This window comes from Calonectris borealis, chromosome 9, assembly GCF_964195595.1.
Source record: "Calonectris borealis chromosome 9, bCalBor7.hap1.2, whole genome shotgun sequence".
Classification (NCBI taxonomy): domain Eukaryota; kingdom Metazoa; phylum Chordata; class Aves; order Procellariiformes; family Procellariidae; genus Calonectris; species Calonectris borealis.
In genome coordinates this window covers 3327858-3346876 of record NC_134320.1, presented here as the reverse complement: position 1 = coordinate 3346876, position 19019 = coordinate 3327858, and the positions used below count along the sequence as shown (strand labels likewise).

General features: G+C 44.2%; 1 protein-coding gene and 1 long non-coding RNA gene across 2 annotated transcripts; both read right to left on the bottom strand.

Annotated features, from left to right (window-relative positions):
* Positions 1 to 1122: 1122 nt before the first annotated feature.
* NEU2 (neuraminidase 2) lies at positions 1123 to 4174 on the bottom strand. The gene is made up of 2 exons (XM_075157997.1): positions 3974 to 4174; positions 1123 to 2257 (listed from the first exon to the last, which is right to left on the bottom strand). The coding sequence occupies exons 1-2, from the start codon at positions 4172 to 4174 to the stop codon at positions 1319 to 1321; spliced, it is 1140 nt and encodes a 379-aa protein (XP_075014098.1). The 3' UTR covers positions 1123 to 1318.
* Positions 4175 to 8704: 4530 nt separating this feature from the next.
* On the bottom strand, positions 8705 to 16082 carry LOC142085746 (uncharacterized). The gene is made up of 3 exons (XR_012674804.1): positions 15923 to 16082; positions 10685 to 10807; positions 8705 to 9885 (listed from the first exon to the last, which is right to left on the bottom strand). It is a non-coding gene; the product is annotated as an uncharacterized LOC142085746 (long non-coding RNA).
* Between the last annotated feature and the right edge of the window lie 2937 nt (positions 16083 to 19019).

Genomic DNA, 19019 nt, shown 5'->3' with positions numbered 1-19019 from the left:
CCCATCATTTCTGGTCACTCCCCTTGTCTACTCACTGCATAACGCCTCCTTTCAGATCACACCATAGCCTCAGAGTAGTCTCTCCCTCACCAAAACTGGGGCTGTTTCCTTCAAAAACCTGCTGAAAATCTGTCTACATTGGAAAGCCTTCCAGCTTGAGCACTCTCATGCTGCTCTGGGCTTGGTCAGGTCCCCTTCCTCTGACACCTGTGACTTTGCAACTTGCTCAAAGTGGGGCAACGCTACTTGTTTGACACACTGCCCCATATACTCTGTAATAACAATAGCCACGCTTGCAAGACATTGGGTTGTCAGCGATAAGAGCAGTTGCTGTGTGGACAAGCTTAGCACTTGTGTTAGAAAGGCCAGTGAGTATTTCCCCGCCTGACTATAAATTGGGAGCTCCCTCTGCAGACCTGTCCTGATCCTGCAGTTTCGATACAGGCAAAAAGCCATTTCTGCCACTTGCCCTGTCCCCAAACATGGGGGGGGGGTCCTGGTGTCCTGCATGGGTCCTGCTGTCTCTGCCCAGGGAGAGGGAACAGCTGGAGCACATGAGGCTGTGGTTTTCTTACACATGAGAAACTGCAGCTTCTCAGTGCAGCGTAAGCAAAAGGGCAAATAAGCAAGAACATACAGCATGGGAAGTAAGGAGAAGGCTAAGTTAGACAGAAGTCCCTGGGGTCCTGGAAACTCAGCAAGGCAACCCCAAATCCACTGCAGAAGTAAGCAAGGCATCCCATGGCCTTGCTGAAATGAGAAGACAGTAAGCCCTGGAGTTGCCAGCAAGACCTACACTGACTGCAAGAAGCAGCGCACCTAACCAGAGCCAAAGCAGTTTTCTGAAGAAGGTAACTGCAGATACAGGGCAGTAAGCCCAGCATCCTCTCTAGCAACTCCACAGCTTACTAAATACAGCTAAGCATAAAATCGCTGCCCCCTGTTCCCACGCAGTCCCTACGCTGTGCACGTCCCTACTAAGTCTATCGGACGCCTCAAGGTGAGAGGCCTTATCAAAGGTCATGCTTGTTTTGAGCACGTGATGTTTAAGATGGCAGCCAAAGGGAAAGGTGAGAAGGAAGAACAGGCAAGAGAAAACAAAACCAAACACATGTTCTGTGTTAGCATGTTTAATAGACTTCATAATCTACAGACGCCACAAGCCAACGCCAAACTAAGGGTGCAGGAGGAGTACAAAAAAACCCTTTTGCTGAAAGATGAGAAGCGACAGTGAAAAGAAGTATCAGCAAAGGTGGTTTTCAGAGGGATGCTGATGGAAAGGCTCGAGACTCAGAACTCTGATGGAAAGGCTTGAGACTCAGCACTCTGATGGAAAGGCTTGCTTCAAAGTGAACATTACAAAGATTATCTCTTCACATTGTTGGTGGGTCCCATATTCAAACAGGCAGGAGAACAAGGGTGAGCCATCTGGCCCAACCCCCATGTACTGCAGATCCGAATAAGCACACAGGCCCTTGAAGAGGATGCTTGGTTTTGTCCAGTGTGCTGGATTTAAAGGGCTTTTGTTGAGGTAAACTCCTAAATCTCTTCGACCCTTTGGGTCTGTAGGATGAGTGTAGACCAACCAACTATCTTGGCATCTGGCATCAGGGGGAGGTGGGAAGGCAGTAACACTTCCATGACATCCAGAGGGAGGTTCTACTAGCATTTCAACCCGCTGGCCTCCCTCGAAGTCCACCCCGTGGTTGTAGCTGACAGCCTGGATTCTGGCTCCCCTGCTGCTCCTTGCATTGCAGTAGAGGACCTTCCTGCCACAGGTGTGCACCTCCGCTACCTGGCACTCCACTGCACTCTCCTCCCCCACGAAGTTCCCCATCTCCCACGTCGTCCCGTGGTCAGAGCTGATGAAGCAGAAGGCATGAGGGGTGGGGTGTTGCTTAGGGTCCAAGATACGATAGGCATAGGCAGGAATCACAAGGCTCCGGGCCTCATTGAGCAACTGTAATCCGTGACCTGGCCCCACTGCAAAAGTGGCCCAGTTCTTGTACTCAGTGCTAATGGCACCGTCGGTGACATCCTGGGCAGTGCTCCACGTGCGTCCTTGGTCCATGCTAGTGACGTAGCAGAGACGTACCAGGTTGATCTTTGTTCTGAGCTGATGCTGCTCAGAGATCTTTCCTGGGACGGCTATGAAGAACAGGATCAGCTTCCCTGAGACCTCATCGTAAACAGGACAGGGGTTCATAGATCGGTGGTCTTTCAGCTGCGCACTGACAATGGTCTTCATGCTATTCCACTGCCCGGGCCCGTGTGAAAGGAGACAAGAATGAAACACAGCGTTACAAATAGATCCATGTTACAGTGTAAGGATGCCTGGACAAAAGTTACAGAAGAGCACGAGAAGAACAGAAGAGAAGCAAGTTAGTGGATAGAGCAAGAAATGGGAAGACAATATATTGGCATCGCCAAATATAAGCGAAGACACGATGCATGTGCACTTAACCAAACAGGTGCGTTATGTCCTTTTTAATTACTACTCACTGAGGAGCTGATAGCTCTGTTTCTCAATGCAGCTAGTTTATAAAACTACAGTAGCTGAATTTTCAGAAATTAGAAATTCTCAGAAATATATATATGACACACAGACGTGCCCAGTGGTCAAAGTGTGCTGGTACAGACACTGTGCTGTGTCAGTGTCTCTTAGGAAGTCAGCTAGATAACTGAGCCCTTTTCAGGTATCCTGGATGCTGATGAATTCCTTTCCATTCAGACTCCTATTCCTCCATTTTGATCCGTGTGTGAATGGGCATCCCGGCCTACACTGAGGCACCTTGCTAGAGCTGATTGCATGGCTTTACACAGTCTGGTGTGGAAGTTTGGACCCTGAGTTGTCCAACGCAGAAAACAGGTCGCAGAGCAGGTATAACTACCCTCCAAGCTCTGTCTTTCTTTAAATGAATAGCACACAACACAATCACATTTCTAATACTAACATTGCAATTAGAAAATTATTCCTACATAGTGTTATTGGCTTGGTAAAAGAAGCAGTATTTTCCAGTAAGATTATACTAATTAGCTTTTCTACCCTGACTTGCTGATTACCCTTTTTAGTCATGTCTTATCTTTGTCTATTCAACCAGTATTAACTTTTTCGGAATATTTAATATTTCCATTTTAAGAAACTCTAGCATGTGAACACAAATTAGTAAGTTTATGACCAACTGTGCCCTACTTAACTGAATTACAGGGGGTTACACAGGATGTTACCTGAATGGTATGACACTGCAGGTGCGCTCAGAGGCTGCTTCTGCTAGGCAGACTCCAGCTCTTAAAGAGTCTATAATCTAAGACAACCAGTCACCAATGAAAGATTGGAATAGAAAAATATAACTTCCCCCCCCTTCCCCCCAAGACATTCATGCATTTGCAAATGCAAAAAATGATTATAAATAGAGTATCCACCACCCCCAGTCACCCAGCAAGATAACTGTTAATAATAACTGGTAGATTAATAAGGTAGCCAATTCACTGGCACAGACAAACCAGACGACACTCTTATGCGTGGGGAGACTAGCTGCTCTCAATTGTTTTTTAAACCAGAAATTAGTCCTAAGAAGATGAATTAAAAAAAAAAGTCACTGATTGCTAATTCACTCCTCCCCGTCCCTGTGGCCCTTGCCATTTCTGCCTCTCCTCCACATCTTTGTGTCGCAACAGGACTTTTGTCCCATCTCTCTATCTGATTCCCTAGCTCTGCTATGATGGATCAAAGCCATCCCCAGAAAATCTGCTGCACCTGCCCGCTTTAGTCCCCCTAACAGCTGCCCAATCATGGGGTTGAATCCCAGCAGTTATAATGACACATGCATTACTTATAAGCAGATTTGTCCCCTATAACTGGGGAGAAGAAGCTGCCCTCTCCCTACAGCGAGAGGGCAAACACTTTCAACTCATTTGGGGACGGGGAGCAGTACAGGTGGGCAGTCTCCCCCATTTTCTCCCCACACTGTACCTGAACATGGTGCGTGGTTGGGTCATACACGCCTTTGCGCATCGCTATTAGCTTGGCATGTTCATCCACCACATCCTCTCGTTCCTCAGCAAATGCCAGGATGATGCTGAAACGCGGCAGGTAGAGCAGGGCTGGAATTCGATAGCTCCAGGTACCATTCTGGAACAAGGTCTCTTGCCTCAAGACAGGAAACGAAGCCATCGTGCCTGGGGGAAGAAGACAAAATGCATTGCATTTTGACCCACCCTTAGCCCTGCAAAATGTGGCGGGGCAGATTCCACTGCTTTTTGCCCTCCCTGCTCAGTGGAACCTGTCCTGCATTGAAACATAATTTCTGCTACTTTCAGCTTTGTCTTTTTCTTGTATTTTTCCAAAGAGAACCCACATGTTGCATACTAGCCGGCAACACAGACCAGACTTACCCCAGGAACAGCCCGGTTGATCTTACTGGAGTGACGTAAGGTAACTACACTAAATACAGTTAATGAAAAAGCTGTCTGCAGTTTGTTTTTTCTTTTTAATTAAATTCACAGGCTGGGATTTTTGTGGGTTTGCTTTGTAATTCAGAAGATTGTTGATAATCAAACATTATAGTATTTTCCCTCAGAAGACCACTACTGTCTTTGTTGATGGTGTTTCCAAAACCCAGCACAGAACTTCTGCTTTGCCAAATATGAGCTTAAAATCCCATATAAGTGACACAGTAAGGGAATCCCTGACCCCAGCTGTGCCCCTATTTGAGGATGGTAAGCACTGAGCATGAAAAGAGACAGAAAGAGAACATCCCTCCCCCTGTAAGATTAAAGAACAGTCTGAATGATGTCCCACCGCATCGGGTGGGACTTCTGGCCAAGCAAAAATCTTGTCATCTGTACAGTGACTTAAAAGCAACGTTAGGAAGGCAAGCATGAGGGGGCATTTAGGGAAGCTGCCTCTATGTAACTGGTCTGTGCTATGCCCCCACATAGTCTCTCCTCCTCTCCTCAGACCCACTCAGTCCTCTGTCCTCTTGCACCAAGCCTCTCCTGTGAACTCATTTACCCCGGTAAAAACCCACTGGCTCAGCGGAATTATGTCAGAGCAGAGGGGGAGGGGGGAAGAAAAAAAAAAAACAAGAAAAAAAAAAGAAAGAAAAAGGATCTCTGATATGATGCACCAGAAATTGAAGGCCTGAATATCTTCTGCTCAGCAGAGGGGGGAGGGGGGGGGGGAAGAAAGGGGGAAGGGGAGAGGAAAAAAAAAAAAAAAAATCAAGCCTTAGATCTCTGACGCATTGAGTGGGTAGGATGGCAGGGAGAAGATGACAATACACTATGAGTAAGAAATTCAAATGCCTCCTACCTCAGCTGAGGCAAGACTTGCTGCGCTCTTCGTTGAGGATTCTCCTATTTACCTAAATATTGGAAAGCACCAGAGTGGCTATTGGCCATGTATCAGATCCTTATGTTTTTGAAGGCTGTCTTGATAATTCAGGACAGATGGAGGCAAACTGAAGATTGCTTATGCAGCTGCAGAGTGCATGTACCAACCTGGAGAATAGTTTCCACTCTTCCATATTACAAGATAAAAGATTATATTAGCCAGCATAACTAACATAGACTTGGTTAAATTTTTTTTTTTCCTTTTCAGTGCTGATTACCAAGTTAGGACTGCACAGATAAGCTAAGTTCATCCTCCTCAGACAGGACCATCACACTATTTTCTATCCAGAACCATAGCTAGGCAGTGAGTATTCAAATATTCCTTGCCTGCACCTTTCAGATGCTATAAATACCAGTGCGATTTTTGAACTCACAGCACTGATCAAAAGGGTCTGAACTGCACTGTTTTAGCTAAAAACAGCTGTACAGAACCCAGCAAGCCACAGCCCCATTGCCACTCGGATGCAAAGCCACTGAAGACAGAAGTCTGTCTCCAAAGGGTTGCTGCTCACTGTCACTGACGATACGGCAGTCTGAGAAAAGGCAGCAGCACCTCTACTATACAGAAATGTTACCAGAATTTGATCGCAGCTAGCCACGCAACAACGTGAAGAAAATAGGAAGACCTTCGTAGAACAAATAACTGTGCTGTTTGCTACTTACCAGCATGGATCTGGCTATTTATATAGACCACAGTCGTGGCTGTGTTCTTATGGCTTCTGAAACAGAAGCTCACTAGAATGCTTCCAGACTATTTAAAGGGAGATTATTTAAAGGGAAATTAGTCAGCCTGTCTAGTGCAGCACAGGTTCCCTAGCATTCCTGCTCATGATGCCATTCTGATATTGCAATCCTGCTTCAGGGCAGGGCAAGAAGGAGGCAAAGAGAAAAAAAAAGAAAAGAAAAGAAAAAAGACAGACAGAGAGAGAGAGAGAGAGAGAGAGAGATCTGGGCTGCCCCACAAAGCCCCCAGTGCAAAGCCAAGAGACCAATACCACGGGAGGCCAGGCTGCAGCCTGCTATTCCCGAGTCCCTCCCATATGAGCCTGTCATCTGCAGACATCTCTACCCATGCTCTTAGCCCCACCACGAGATGCTCACTGGGGGTGTCACAACACTTCTTTTTCTCTTATTGCCACATGGGGACTGAGGGGAGGTGGGATGTTAAAAGGCTGGGAATAGCTGCCATAGAAACAAGCCTGAGGTTCTTGGACACAGCACCTGCAACTATAATTGAGGAAAATACTAGAACCAAGTGACACTTCCATCTATTCAGAGACTAAACAGGGGTATGTATGAGTGTGTGTGTATACACATACACACACAATTTGTATATATACTCCCTACACACAGTGGGTATTATGTCTGTATGCATATATATACACACATACGCACTATGTATCCATCTGCAGAGAAACTCTTCCATCCTTTTTTAAACACAAAGTCAGTATTCAGCTTCTTCTACCTTCTCCCTTGTGGATCCTCAAGCAGAGACTGAGTCACAACAGTTTGAGTTTCACGCAGAATCTCTAAATAAGCTTAAAGATCTTAATATATAAAAAAATCATAGTGCTGCTTTAGTTACTTCTCCAGCCAGCTGAAAGGAACCGATTTTTCTCTTGACCTCTACCCATTTTTAAAGGCAAAAACATTAGCTACACCCTCCTGAATAAAAGAGAATTAGCAGATCGTTGACGGGACAGCAAATCATCAACAGGACAGCCACATGAAGAGTGTTCAAAAGCACTGCAGGAATTCAAATCATACACGCCAGTCCCTCCGAGATTAAATTGCCAAGGGATGCATGTGTCCATGATGCTACTTTGTTCCTAAACCTACTTTGTTCCTAAACCAGTGAAATAGCACTGGCTGGCCTGCAAGGAAGAAGAAGGTGGCAGTGTTGCAGCCAGCATGATGTAAGGAGATTGGCAAGACAAAGTTTGTAGACCATGGCAGTATCTTTTGAAAGATATTGTCTGGAAAAAAGACAAAGTTCTGGGAACATAAAGGCCTGAAATACAAGCAGGAGGCTGGAGAGCTGTACAAAAACCAACAAGTGCTCAGACCTATATCAGTTCAGTCACCTTGGAGAGAAAAGTTAGCTGTAGTTTTGTGAGGTAAAGGCGTCAGAAAGGGGAAGCGGAGTTGATACAGTAATTTTTTCCTAGGAGAAAAAGAGGTAGCTGGTAACCTCTTTCCACATGACAGAGATGCTAGTGAGGAGAAAGGAAATTTATCATGTAGCCATTAAGCCAGTATTCCCTTCTGCGTTTTGGTATTTACTGGAGTTTTGAATTTATTTCCCAGGCTTATCCTCGAGAAGTGTCCTGTTCAGGGAGACTGACGTTTACCTGCAATTCCTCTACGAGGCACCAGGGAAGCTGCTGCACTGAGATCCAGTACCTCACCTCCAGACAGAACTGGGCAGACAGGGAGAAAGATGGGCACAGTGAAAACACATAAGAGGAGGGGGGAGTTAAATTGGAGGAAACCATTACTCATAGTTTGCAAGTTATACAGCTGTAATGATTTCCAAAGCAGAGACTGTTTCCAGCACACCAGAAGAGTCAAAAGAAATAACAGTTGTCAACAAATGCATCTGTGATGGATCTGATGCCTGGAAGGAGCCCAAGTTGCAGTAAGAGATAGGTGCTGGTAGACACCAGGAGAGGGTACTTGTTCCTTCTACTTCTGTCCTTCAAGGCAGCTCACATGGACTTGTCTATAGAGCAGGATGAGCCCTTGCATGTTTATTTGCTTTAACTCTCTCCAAGAAAAGTGACTAAAAAGGATAACATTTCCACTGGCCTCAGCTGCTGTAAAAACCTGTCCTTAACATGTTCAGATCGAAGCTGAAATGACAGTATGTCTTTAAAAACAAACCAGCAGAAATGAGGTAATATGCTGAACTCTGTCCCTTGATCCCCATCAGAGTGCTCTGTGCAGGTGGCAATTCTTGAAGGAATTCAAATAGATCCCAAACAAACTCATTCAGGGAGGTTTTGGGGGGAAAAAACAAACAACAAAAACCGAGTGAGTTACGTGCAAAACCTAACTAAAATTATGCTTTTCAAGGCAAGCACAAGAATGCAGGTCCAGTTGTTCTCTACTCAACATCAGACCTGAACTTACAGTGTTTTCCAAACTTATAAGTCAACGCTATGCAATTTACATAAAGAAAAGAAGACATTTGCATTGGGATATTGCATAGAGGGGGGCCTGGAGTAGCCACGTTCCAGTTGTATAGGGCTAAGAAATAGGAGACCCATTTTGCTTCTAGAATACTTGCTATACAGTCTATTCCTGTGTGCATGCCTTTCCTCCTAGCTAAACAGCGTGACTGTTTCTGCCAAAGCCCAGCATCAGAGCACTCCATCTCCAGCCTTCTTATGCCCCTAGACCAGATCCTACACTAAATCTAGGCTATGGGATTTCTTAACAAAGAATGGACATTCATCTAGTCCAATAAATCACCCTCAATGTAAAGTCAGAATGGAGAGTTATCAGCGAGACCTGTCAAACAATAAACATTAAACAAACCAAAACATTCAGAATTCAAAACTGAAAAGGCACAAAACTGGAATTACTTTAATCCAGCAGCCAATTGGATTAAACTTTTTAACCACATCAGAAACAGAAAGTTTTTCTTGTGGTAAAAACTTCATATGACACTTACAAGGGGATTTTCAGCCTCCCCAATACATGCTTTCCTAAACAATCAATCAAGTTCTGCTTTTAAAATGTTGTGGCTCAGCCTGCCAGTAGCTCCTGTGCCTTAAAGTGCAGGTTTTCTTAGCACTAGAGAGGAATTACATGAAGCAGTAGTATTTTTCTTAGCATATATTTGGTGGAGGAATACACAAACTGCACTCCTACTTGAACCTACAAAATGTTGTATTTACCTTTTTAGTTGCTAGCAACGTTCACTGTTATGAAAAAGTTGTTTGTGTTTTTTTTTTTTAAAGAAAGAAGAAAAAAAAAAAAGAAAAAGAAATACCTCTTTCACTCTGTGTCTCCTGGAAGTCACGTCAAAGGGGGGAAAAAAAAAAAAAACAACAAACCAAAAAGCACTCCTATTGGATTAGATAAAAAGGAGCCTCACCACACTCTTACCAACTAGTCTCCAACCTGCAAAATTATTTATATTGGCAGCAATGTCAGCTGTCTCAGATCCCCAAGAAAAGCTAGCAGCTGGCATGTATACACAAGCCAACATTTAAATAGCAAGCCTGTTTTGCATATAAGGGGAGGTTCCATGTGAGCTGGACAAGCACTAGGGAAAGACTTTTAAATTATCATAGCAATTAAACAGCATATTTTTACCTGCATGGATTGACAGCACTGTGGAATAGCTTTTGTTTCTAATGGTTATACAGTTCAGTGTGCTGTCTTATTTCTTGGTCCTCTTGTCCCCTTGTGCTGTGGACGGGAAAGTTCCTCCGGTCTCAACATGCGGACTCCCAGTGCTTCCTCTCAGAGTGCTCCTGAGCTCTGGGAAAGTTTGCCAAAAGAACCCAGAAAATGGTTATAACCAGCAGGTGACAGTGCTGTGATAATCTGACATATTCCTCTGCTGGCTCCACACACCTCCAATCCATCAGCGTGCTGTTTCTGGATGAAGAAATGGGATAACACAGAAGTCCCCAGGCAGTGGTACAGGAATGCCATGCTGGTGCGTGCAGATGCAGCTCCCAGCAGCCTTTGTGGAGGTGCTGCCAGGGCAAAGCTATCCCAGCAGCTGCAGTCAATGAGCTAATGGGGAAGAGTCAGGCAGAGGAACGGAGGAGAGAGTATGAGCCTAGGGTCCCAGCTGAGGGAGAAGAGGACGGCATCACCCCTGCTCCTAGCTGCACCCTGGCTGGCTTAGAGGCAGCACCTGCAGCTGCCGAGAGTACCCAAGAAAATGATTTCACGACTACCGTGTGCTACTGGTCTAATCAGAGATGACCTTTCCTATCTCATTCCTTGCTGTTTCTCTGGCTTTCCCCTCTTCTCTACTGTGTTTCCATTGCTGCCATTAATGCTTCTTGTCTTTGAAGTGATCTAAAAAAATGAAAATAACAATCTTGCAAACAGATCTTGCTACTAATGAAACAGGAGGAAGGAAAGTCTCCTCATTTGTTGGCAGTTGGGGTTGATCTGTGCAAGCCAAATAAGGAGTTGCAAAGGTGTGGATTTACAACCAGTCAACCAACCAACCGAATTAATGTAATGCTTCTGTATTACTATCTTTCCTCTCTCTTGAGCAACCCTGTATCCCTTCTTATGCCAGCACTGATGCTCATCTTACCTTGGCAAGCCATCAGAGGATGTCAGTCTGGCAGAAAACTAATCCAGAAAAAAAAAAGTGAACAGTTTTCTGCTAGGTCACTATCCTGGACTGCATCAGCAAAAGTCAGACAAGCAGCAAGACCTGCAGTAGGAGAGAGAGTAGAAGCATGAAGCTGTTGACAGGAGGAGCAGACTCACCTCTCTGACTGGCAGCTAGCCATGACATCAAATTAGCTGTATGGTAAAACCACACCCCATGTTTACGAACCTTCCATAACTGGGCAAGTATTGCCTTAACTGAGACACACAAGAGAAACCTGAGGGCATTTGTATCTCACTGCTTTACCTGGAATCAAACAATAGTCAACGTGAGGAAAAGTCCCTCCAGAGACAATGGCGTTGATATCCACCAGATAATAAATTTTAACAGCGAGTCCTGGAGAAAATCCAGAGCCAAGTAAAACAGAAGCAATTAAAGAAGGAACAGAGACACTGAAGAGGCTCCTAAGGCACAGTCTGCCAGAAAGCCAGACATGAACGATTGCTTTGTGGATTTCTTCACCTTTTTTCTGTTCCCTGGCTAACAGTGGTGTTACTCAGGTGGTGTTCTGAGTCACACGCTTCGCTTCTACAGCCAGACAACTAATAAATGCTTGTTTGTTTAATAGAAATCACCTTGCCCAGCTGCAGCTTAAAACCGGTTGTCCATCTCTTAGAGTGAAAAGTCCCAAATGTGGTTTCTTGTGGTGGCAATGGTTCCCTGCTCTACATTGGCAGCACGCACGTGGCAGAGTGGTCGTGCCTTTGGCCACTTCCCGTCACCCAGCTCCCCTTCCCCACCTGCCCTTACCCTCCCTTCCTCCCCACCTTCCTCTGCAGCCAGCTGGGGTGCCCTGCCTTCAGCCCAGTCCCCCCCAGTCCCCAGGTATCAGACATGGCTGTGCAGAGGGTAACAGCCTAGAATGGCTAAAACTACTCCCAAAATGAAGAACGCACTGCCTAGTCCTGTTGTGAGGTTAACCCGGGTGAACCCCTGTGCCTGTGCAGGACAACCGCAGAGTCAACACATGGGCACCCTGCGGTGCTTCCCCTGCATGGCCACTGCCAAACGCTGCCAGCGTCCAGGCGTCCAGCACTGCTCCTCAGACACGAGCCCATACCGCAGCCCTCTGTCTGCAAAACAGCTTCCTTCCTGATAAGAGAAAAAGTGCTTTTTCCAAACAACATGTTGTGTGCTGCAACTATTTTATAAAACCATTCCCTGCTAACTATAAAAAATGGATGGCTCAGTGTAGACGTGCTAGGTTTGATCCCCCCTCTTTCCTTTTGGTGTAAATCAAAATCAGTGTCACCAGTGAAGTTCAGAACGGGTGTAGATCTGAGGAGAATCAAGCTCTTCACTTCTATTGTTCCACACTTACTTCATTGCCCTTATATCTGATTGTTGTAACGAAAACGTTTTTAAAAAGGTTAAAAAATGCAAATGGGGTGTGTGGGTGCGTTAATAAGAGGATATAAAAATAATGCAGAAGATAATATAATGACAGAATACTGAACAATGGAGCATTTGCATTTGGAGGACCATGTTCAATTTCGGGTGCCACCTCTTAGGAAAGGTATAGCAATAGCTGCAAATGAAGGCTAAGAAAAAGAATTCCGAAGCTAATGCTTGTGAGCATATGTGAAAAGAAATCAGTAGGAAAACAAGAGAGGTTACATTTAATGAGTGATACCTAGTCCATTAAAAATGATCAATGTATATTTCCCTTGCAAAATGTTCAAACCTGAATCATTGATTCCTTAAACTATTAGAAAGGCAAGCCCAATTCAGGTAATTCAGTATTTTTGCTATGATATACAGTGTAGCAGCTGTCCTCAGGCAGCTATAGTTAAAACCAAGAGGTCTTCCATGGAGTCAGGCCATGCAAGACAGCAATTACACCGTTTTGCAAATTTTCAGTTAAAACTGGGCTGCTCTCCAGACATTAGGGAATATGGTGTCATTTGTGCAGAACGTAAATCCTATAGACCTGGGTGAAGGTCTGACTGAAAGTCAGGGAAAAAAAAAAACAGAAAAAACAAGAAAAAGCCAAAGTAATAATAATATTGAAAGTAACACGCAAATGCTAATGGCAGAGCTCTTCGGGAAACAGGGTTCACTGGACAAGGAAACATCCGCCGTTTTCTTTTAATTCCAATTCCGGTTAACAAAATGAGCCTTTGTGCACATTTGAAACCAATATCTCACTATCCTTATCATCTGTAAGAGCAACAGGTATGAGGAGCAGGTACTCTTTGGGTTCGTACCATTTCACACGCCATCGACTCCAGTTAAGTTACTTTTGATTTCCATCAGGAGGAGTAAGCAAAGAATCATGCTGCTAGTGTTTCTCTCCCAGTAAATAATAGCCTTTTACAACTTATTTCCTCTCCTTGTGGAAAGAATTGGGCAAAATCCAAAAAATACTCCCTCGACACAAAGAGCAACAACATCACCCCATAGCGGACCTGTAAGCCTTCTGACACTCCGCGGTGAGTTGGGGGTTTGTCACAGGGAAGTTTCCTTACTCTGTGAGAGACAACGTCCAATAAACAGCCTGCCTATGATACACATTACACCATTTTTCCATTTACTTTGCCCATTTAGAACAGAAAAAAATAAATATACTTTATTTTTGTAACAAAATGAACGGCACAATCTATGGGAAGCAAAGGAAGAGAGGTGGTGAGATTTACATACACAAAGGGGATTGTAGAAACAGGATTTATTTAGCCCTCAAAATAGCAACACTGGGAAGGAGTCACTGGAGCAATTTAATGACTGGAAAATGCAATAAAACTGGAGTCCCTTGCTTCATGTACTCTGCCAGTGCTGGGACACTCAGATAAGCAAGTCTGAAGCGCAAGGCTAGCTAGATTCACCCTGCAGGGACTCTTGCAACAGAGAGGAGCCTGAATTCCAGTGCATCACTCCTTCCCGTGTCCTGCTAGCTCACAGACCAGGAGTGCACAGGTCTGATGGTGACCTTCATTAATCATTACAGGATTAATTGCTGACAGCCCTCTATGCCCAGGCCAGGCCCTCGGCTGATGTAAAGGGACACTGACACTGGTGACCATGAAGCTATGATGACCGACCTCGTATTAACCAAAGCTTTACGCAATGAACATTTGGCCTTCCACAGAGTAGGCTGGGCATACAGCTGCATTTTAAAAGGAATAGGGTAATGATGTGGCCAATTACAATATTTTGAGATGAACAAGGCACTTGGCAAGTTCAGTGAACTTCAAAAAGAAAAAAATCAAGGGAGAGACTAGCATAAACTTCGGCGGGCGATATGATGCTTTTTGTAAAGTCATTCAAACTACAGGCTTAAAAATACTAAGTGAGTTATCCAAGGATGAGGGAAAACTTCTCTAAGTATAGCAGTGCATAGGTATCTACAGGAATTACAGGCTTATTTGTCTTCCTTTGAAGCACTGGGCCCTAAGCTGCCTGCAGAAAAGGGACATTCAAATAACAGCAAGCAAGCCCAGTGGAGAGAAGAGCAAATGTAAGCACAGCCTGAATAAGAAATCAAAGTATTTCAAGGGCGAAAATTATAACAGGCGTTTGGATGAACAGATACAAAAAGCCTTAAAATAAAACCAGGCTGGCTCTGCTATATCCACCCCAGTGCCCAGGTATGTGAACACACATGAAATTAAAAAACGACAACCTAAAAATAGTCATAAACATTTAGGTCTTTTCATCTCAAATGGCTGTAAATAATGCAAAGCAAGAGCAGTTTCGCAGCCAATGGGCCTTAAAAGTGTAAGCAAATACAATTTACTGTTTCCACTTATTTGAGTTTGCAGACTTGGACCAAAGTTTCACCCAGTTGTTAAAGATTTATACGGGAGGTTTAACAATGCCCTGTCATTAAGCCTTTGGCACAAGCAGTGCAAAGGACATTCAGGGCATGTTTGTACTAACTTATCTGGGTAAAGGGAAAGCTGTTCCTTTAAATTATGTTTGCTGTGACTCTGGAAACTGGGCAAACAGTCTGAGGGAAACTTTACTCTCAATCAGAACTGACAGAGGGACCAAGGACCGAAGGACAGGGATCTTCTATAGGACATACCTGCCTCAGGATTCACAACTGAATTGCAAATCTCTAACAACTTGGGGGAGTTTAGTCCAGACTTGTTGGACATATTTCAACCCGATGCCAGATGAGAGACTGGTTCATCCCCAGACTGTCAGGTGAGTAAAATCCTGTTCTGGGGGGATGCTGGAAGAGGAACGGTCTGAGGAAGAAACCTCAGGCCACAAACGAAGGCACAAATCCAGTGCCCGAGAAAGAACCGACTTTGCTTTACAAGTGAAGTCACACTGAAGGAGTTCTGTGCAACCCAGACAGAGCACAGCTGTGACACTGTTGAAATACTGGCTGAGAGAGAGGAGAGACACCATTGGCACAGCTTGACAGGCATAAAAACCACCGCAGGGAGGAAGCCTAGTCAGAGAGGAGACCCAGCCTGCACAGAACGGGCATTAATGTGACCAACTAAACAGCAAACATTCCCAAAAACAACCAACCAAACTGTGTGTCTTTTTCCAGGGGCAGGACAAGTTGTGATTTTTCCTGGCAAATGTTTATGTGTGATCTTGCTTTAAAAAAATATATAAATAAAATAAAGACAGGAAATATGAAAAACAGCCTGTTTTCCTCCTAATGCCAGGCTGATCCTTCCCCTTAGCTGATCCTTCCTTTCACTCTCAGGAGACCAATTGCTGTGTATCGAGCGTAGCTGTGAACTGTCCCAGCAATTATGTATGTTTTTAAATGCATAAAGTAAACAAGGACTCAAATTTCCTAAGAACAAGCTAGCTCTTGAGATATTAAACTATCGACGGATTCAACCGTTATAGTGGATCTGCCACTTCCAGATCTAGTTGAAAGTAGGAAATTGCACTAAAATAACAAAAAAATTTTAAAACATTTCGCTGAACCTGCAAAAAGGACTAATTGGCTGACATTCATTTTAAGAGATGGACAGAAATTTTATTCAGGTCTGATTTTCTCCAGACTCGAATTGGGACTGATAAATCCAATCCACTTTAAGACCAACTGTAAATACAGGAGTATGTGTGAAACGCCACAGTACTTGCCAGAAAAGAAGAGCCCAAAGACAAAGAACCCATTGTCCCACACTGCCATAATTTGGAGAGGACATTTGCAAGACAACAAAAATGCTTTAACTATATAATTACCATTATCTGTCCCTGAGTATGTGGCCAATGCCTGGGGTTTTCACTCAAATTCTCCTTTTGGAAGTAGCTTGTTCTACGATTTCTATAGGCAATTATCATTTTTCCCACAATAGTGCTTGGAGGCAATATTTCATGTTTCCAAGCAGCACTCCATGGAAGCAGCCCCATTAGATCTAAAATAAGAAAAACTGACAAGACTCAGTAAAACCTAAAACAATCTAGAAACCTCATCTCCTCCCTGCCTTCTCTTTCCTAGCCAAAATCATCTTTGAAACAGATGTCTATGAAAAAACAGGTCTAGCAGGTTACTCAATCCGCAGAACCTGGACTTTGCTGGTCCAAAAGGGAGCAATTGCTGAAACAATGACCCCTTCTTAGGGAGAAACTGCAGCCAGCTCAAATAAAACTTAGGAAGAGCAACAGGGACACTGAGGAACTAGAAATCTAGACAAAATGCCTGCTTTTCACTTGGGGATAGAAATGTAGGAAATATCAAAATGAAAAAGAACCAAAAAAGAGAGAATATCCAAACTGGTTCATTTTTTCTTTAATTGTCCAGTATTATCCAGAGCTCTTTTGAACCCATCAGACTATCTCATGTCATGCTCTTGTACTTACACTGAGTTTCTGCTCAAGTAACTCAGAAGAAAAAAGACTATGGGAGAAATATAGGAGTACTCATGAACTATAATATACCACTCCCAGTCTAGAGATGGGGAGCTAAGACCCAGGAAAATCCCTGATGTGCTCAAGATGGCCCAGGGAACTGCAGCGAAGCTGAGAAATGAAATCTGCTCTCACAGGACCCAATTCAGTGCCACAGTTGTGAGATTCACTACCTGCATCCCAGCCTTGCTCTTTCCGTGCTTAAAAACTGGGAATGAAGAGGAGGGTAATAGAAGAGGGTTACAGGAGGGTTAGAAGGAAGGGTCTGAAAGGGAAAAGTTTACCAATTTTCACAGCACGTGGGTAAAGTGAACTACAGAGTTATGGTTGAGGAGACTATGTCGCTTGTTTGACAAAAAAATGGAGACTTACTGCGGATGCGCATGCAGCCATAGAGCACTGCAAGTGAGCCTGGTTTTCTACAGTGCAACGCTGTCTAGTGCTGTAGCTGGCAAACTGGAGGCAAGTGGGGGGGGGCGCTTCTGGAAGTGATTGCCTAAGCCCTGAGCTAGTGCCTCAGTCCTAGGACAGAAGAGACTGCTCTGCATTGGGAGCAGCCGTCCTGCAATCTTCCCTTCCTGCCAGGGTCCCCCCCGGGACTAAAAAGAGCCCTTCTGGAGGGGAAGTTTGCATGACTGATGCTGTTTGCTGCACACTTTCCAGAGCTGTCTATCAAGTATTTTTCCTGAGTTACTAAAGACATGTGCCATCAGTGTAACAGGCTATAAGAATAGTATCAGCTTATGTCAGGTTTGAAATTAGCTGAAATTAGCTTGATGCAGTTGACAAGGATAGCCTGGCACAGCAGCACTCCAAACCTGCCTGGCATTTCAAACCAGTAGAAACCAGTCTAACAGGATTCTCATGTCTTATTGACTTCTGGCTCCCTTGCAGCTACAAATTTGCAAGCAGATTCACCAAACAGGCACTCCTTGGACCCTCCACCCAATAACCACTGAGGGAGGAAAAACTGAGAGCTCTACTATTCCTTGATGAACAAAATCAGCCCTCTTCTTTCCCTGCTTCTGTATGGAAGCTTTCAAATGAAAACCCCTTTGAGTTCTTACCTCTCTGCAGTTCAAATAACCACCCATGCTCATTTCTTCCATAACAAGTATCTCATACGCAACCAGCAGATCTAGAAATAGAAGTGGATGTCATTATATTTTTCCCCAAGAGCAGCACAGGTGTTGTCTGCCCCAGGGACACTGGGCCTCTCTGCTTACTAACGAGTCTGTCTTGAAAAGCTGCAACCAAGACATCTGCTAACCTCCTCTTCTAAGTATCCTGGCATTACTAAACGTCTCTGCTTTCAGCAAGGCATTATACCCAGGACACTATTTCTCGTACCGTGTTCTTGACTAAACCATTTCATCGCAGGCTAAACTTTCTATACCCGAGTCCTTTAATTTTTTAAGTGTAAGCTTTATGTTGCATATTCTTTCCATGGTTAGAAGGCTTCACATGGTCCAAACAGAAGAGAACAAACGAAAAGGAACAAGGACTCACAACTCCCATGTGTAACCCTGTAAAACAGGAGAGATCGCTAGGCAGGCTGCTGAGGGCCGCCTTGTGTACTTGCGTAGTACATCAGTATCTTATGCTTTGAGGTTATGTCCTTTGATTTGCACCTAGCCCTGAGTTGATAGTTGTGTACTCCCCCCAGCCTAGGAGATGCAGTGATTTGTTTTTTAATTATTCACTTACCTTCCAGGGATAAGCCTGGAAAACCTCATGAGTTTTAGACCACAGCTACTTAGCAATAATTTCACTAGTATCTTCTAAAGCAGAAGTAAGGAATGGGATGGCATCAGGGGCAACAAAATTTCATAATCAGCAGGGAAAACGAAAGGGGGCTTCCTCTAGAGGCAGGAGTTCTTGTTAGTATAGAGCGAGATGTCAGTAACATCAGAGGAACAGGATGAGTTTTATACCTTCTAATTCTCAAGACCCTCCCAAAATCTTCAAGCAGGGATGTACTTTCACCATTGCATGTGCACTAATTTAAGGAAAGAAATAAAAATAAGGTCAGGTTTTTGTTTAATTAGTTTTAAGAGCTTATAATGAAAACCAGAAGGGCTTGTAGATTTCCACTTCTGCTCTTCTGTATGCTTTAAAAATTAGGTTGACTCCCCCTACACAGCTGGAGAGTGCCTGTGTGTTTATATATGCATATATGTGTGTACATATACACATATGTAGAATAGCTCCAGAGGAGGGAATTCTTTCATGTCTTAGCTGTAGCCCATAGCTACATCTACTACGTGAGACCCAGGGGATGAAGCATGGAATGCAATGGGATAGGGCTGGACGACTCTGAGATACGTGGATTGAACAAGTACATCCATGAGCAGAGATGAAAAGCACATATTTTTAATCATTATTTTTGACTCATAAAGAATAGTAAACAGTCAAAAAGATAAATCATCCT

What these genes read in the sequence shown, in the direction of transcription:
- NEU2 (XM_075157997.1), bottom strand. Translation starts at nt 4,174, where the DNA reads ATGGCTTCGTTTCCTGTCTTGAGGCAAGAGACCTTGTTCCAGAATGGT. An exon ending in CAACCACGCACCATGTTCAG is followed by an intron (nt 2,258 to 3,973) that starts GTACAGTGTGGG and finishes GGGCCCGGGCAG; the next exon opens with TGGAATAGCATGAAGACCAT.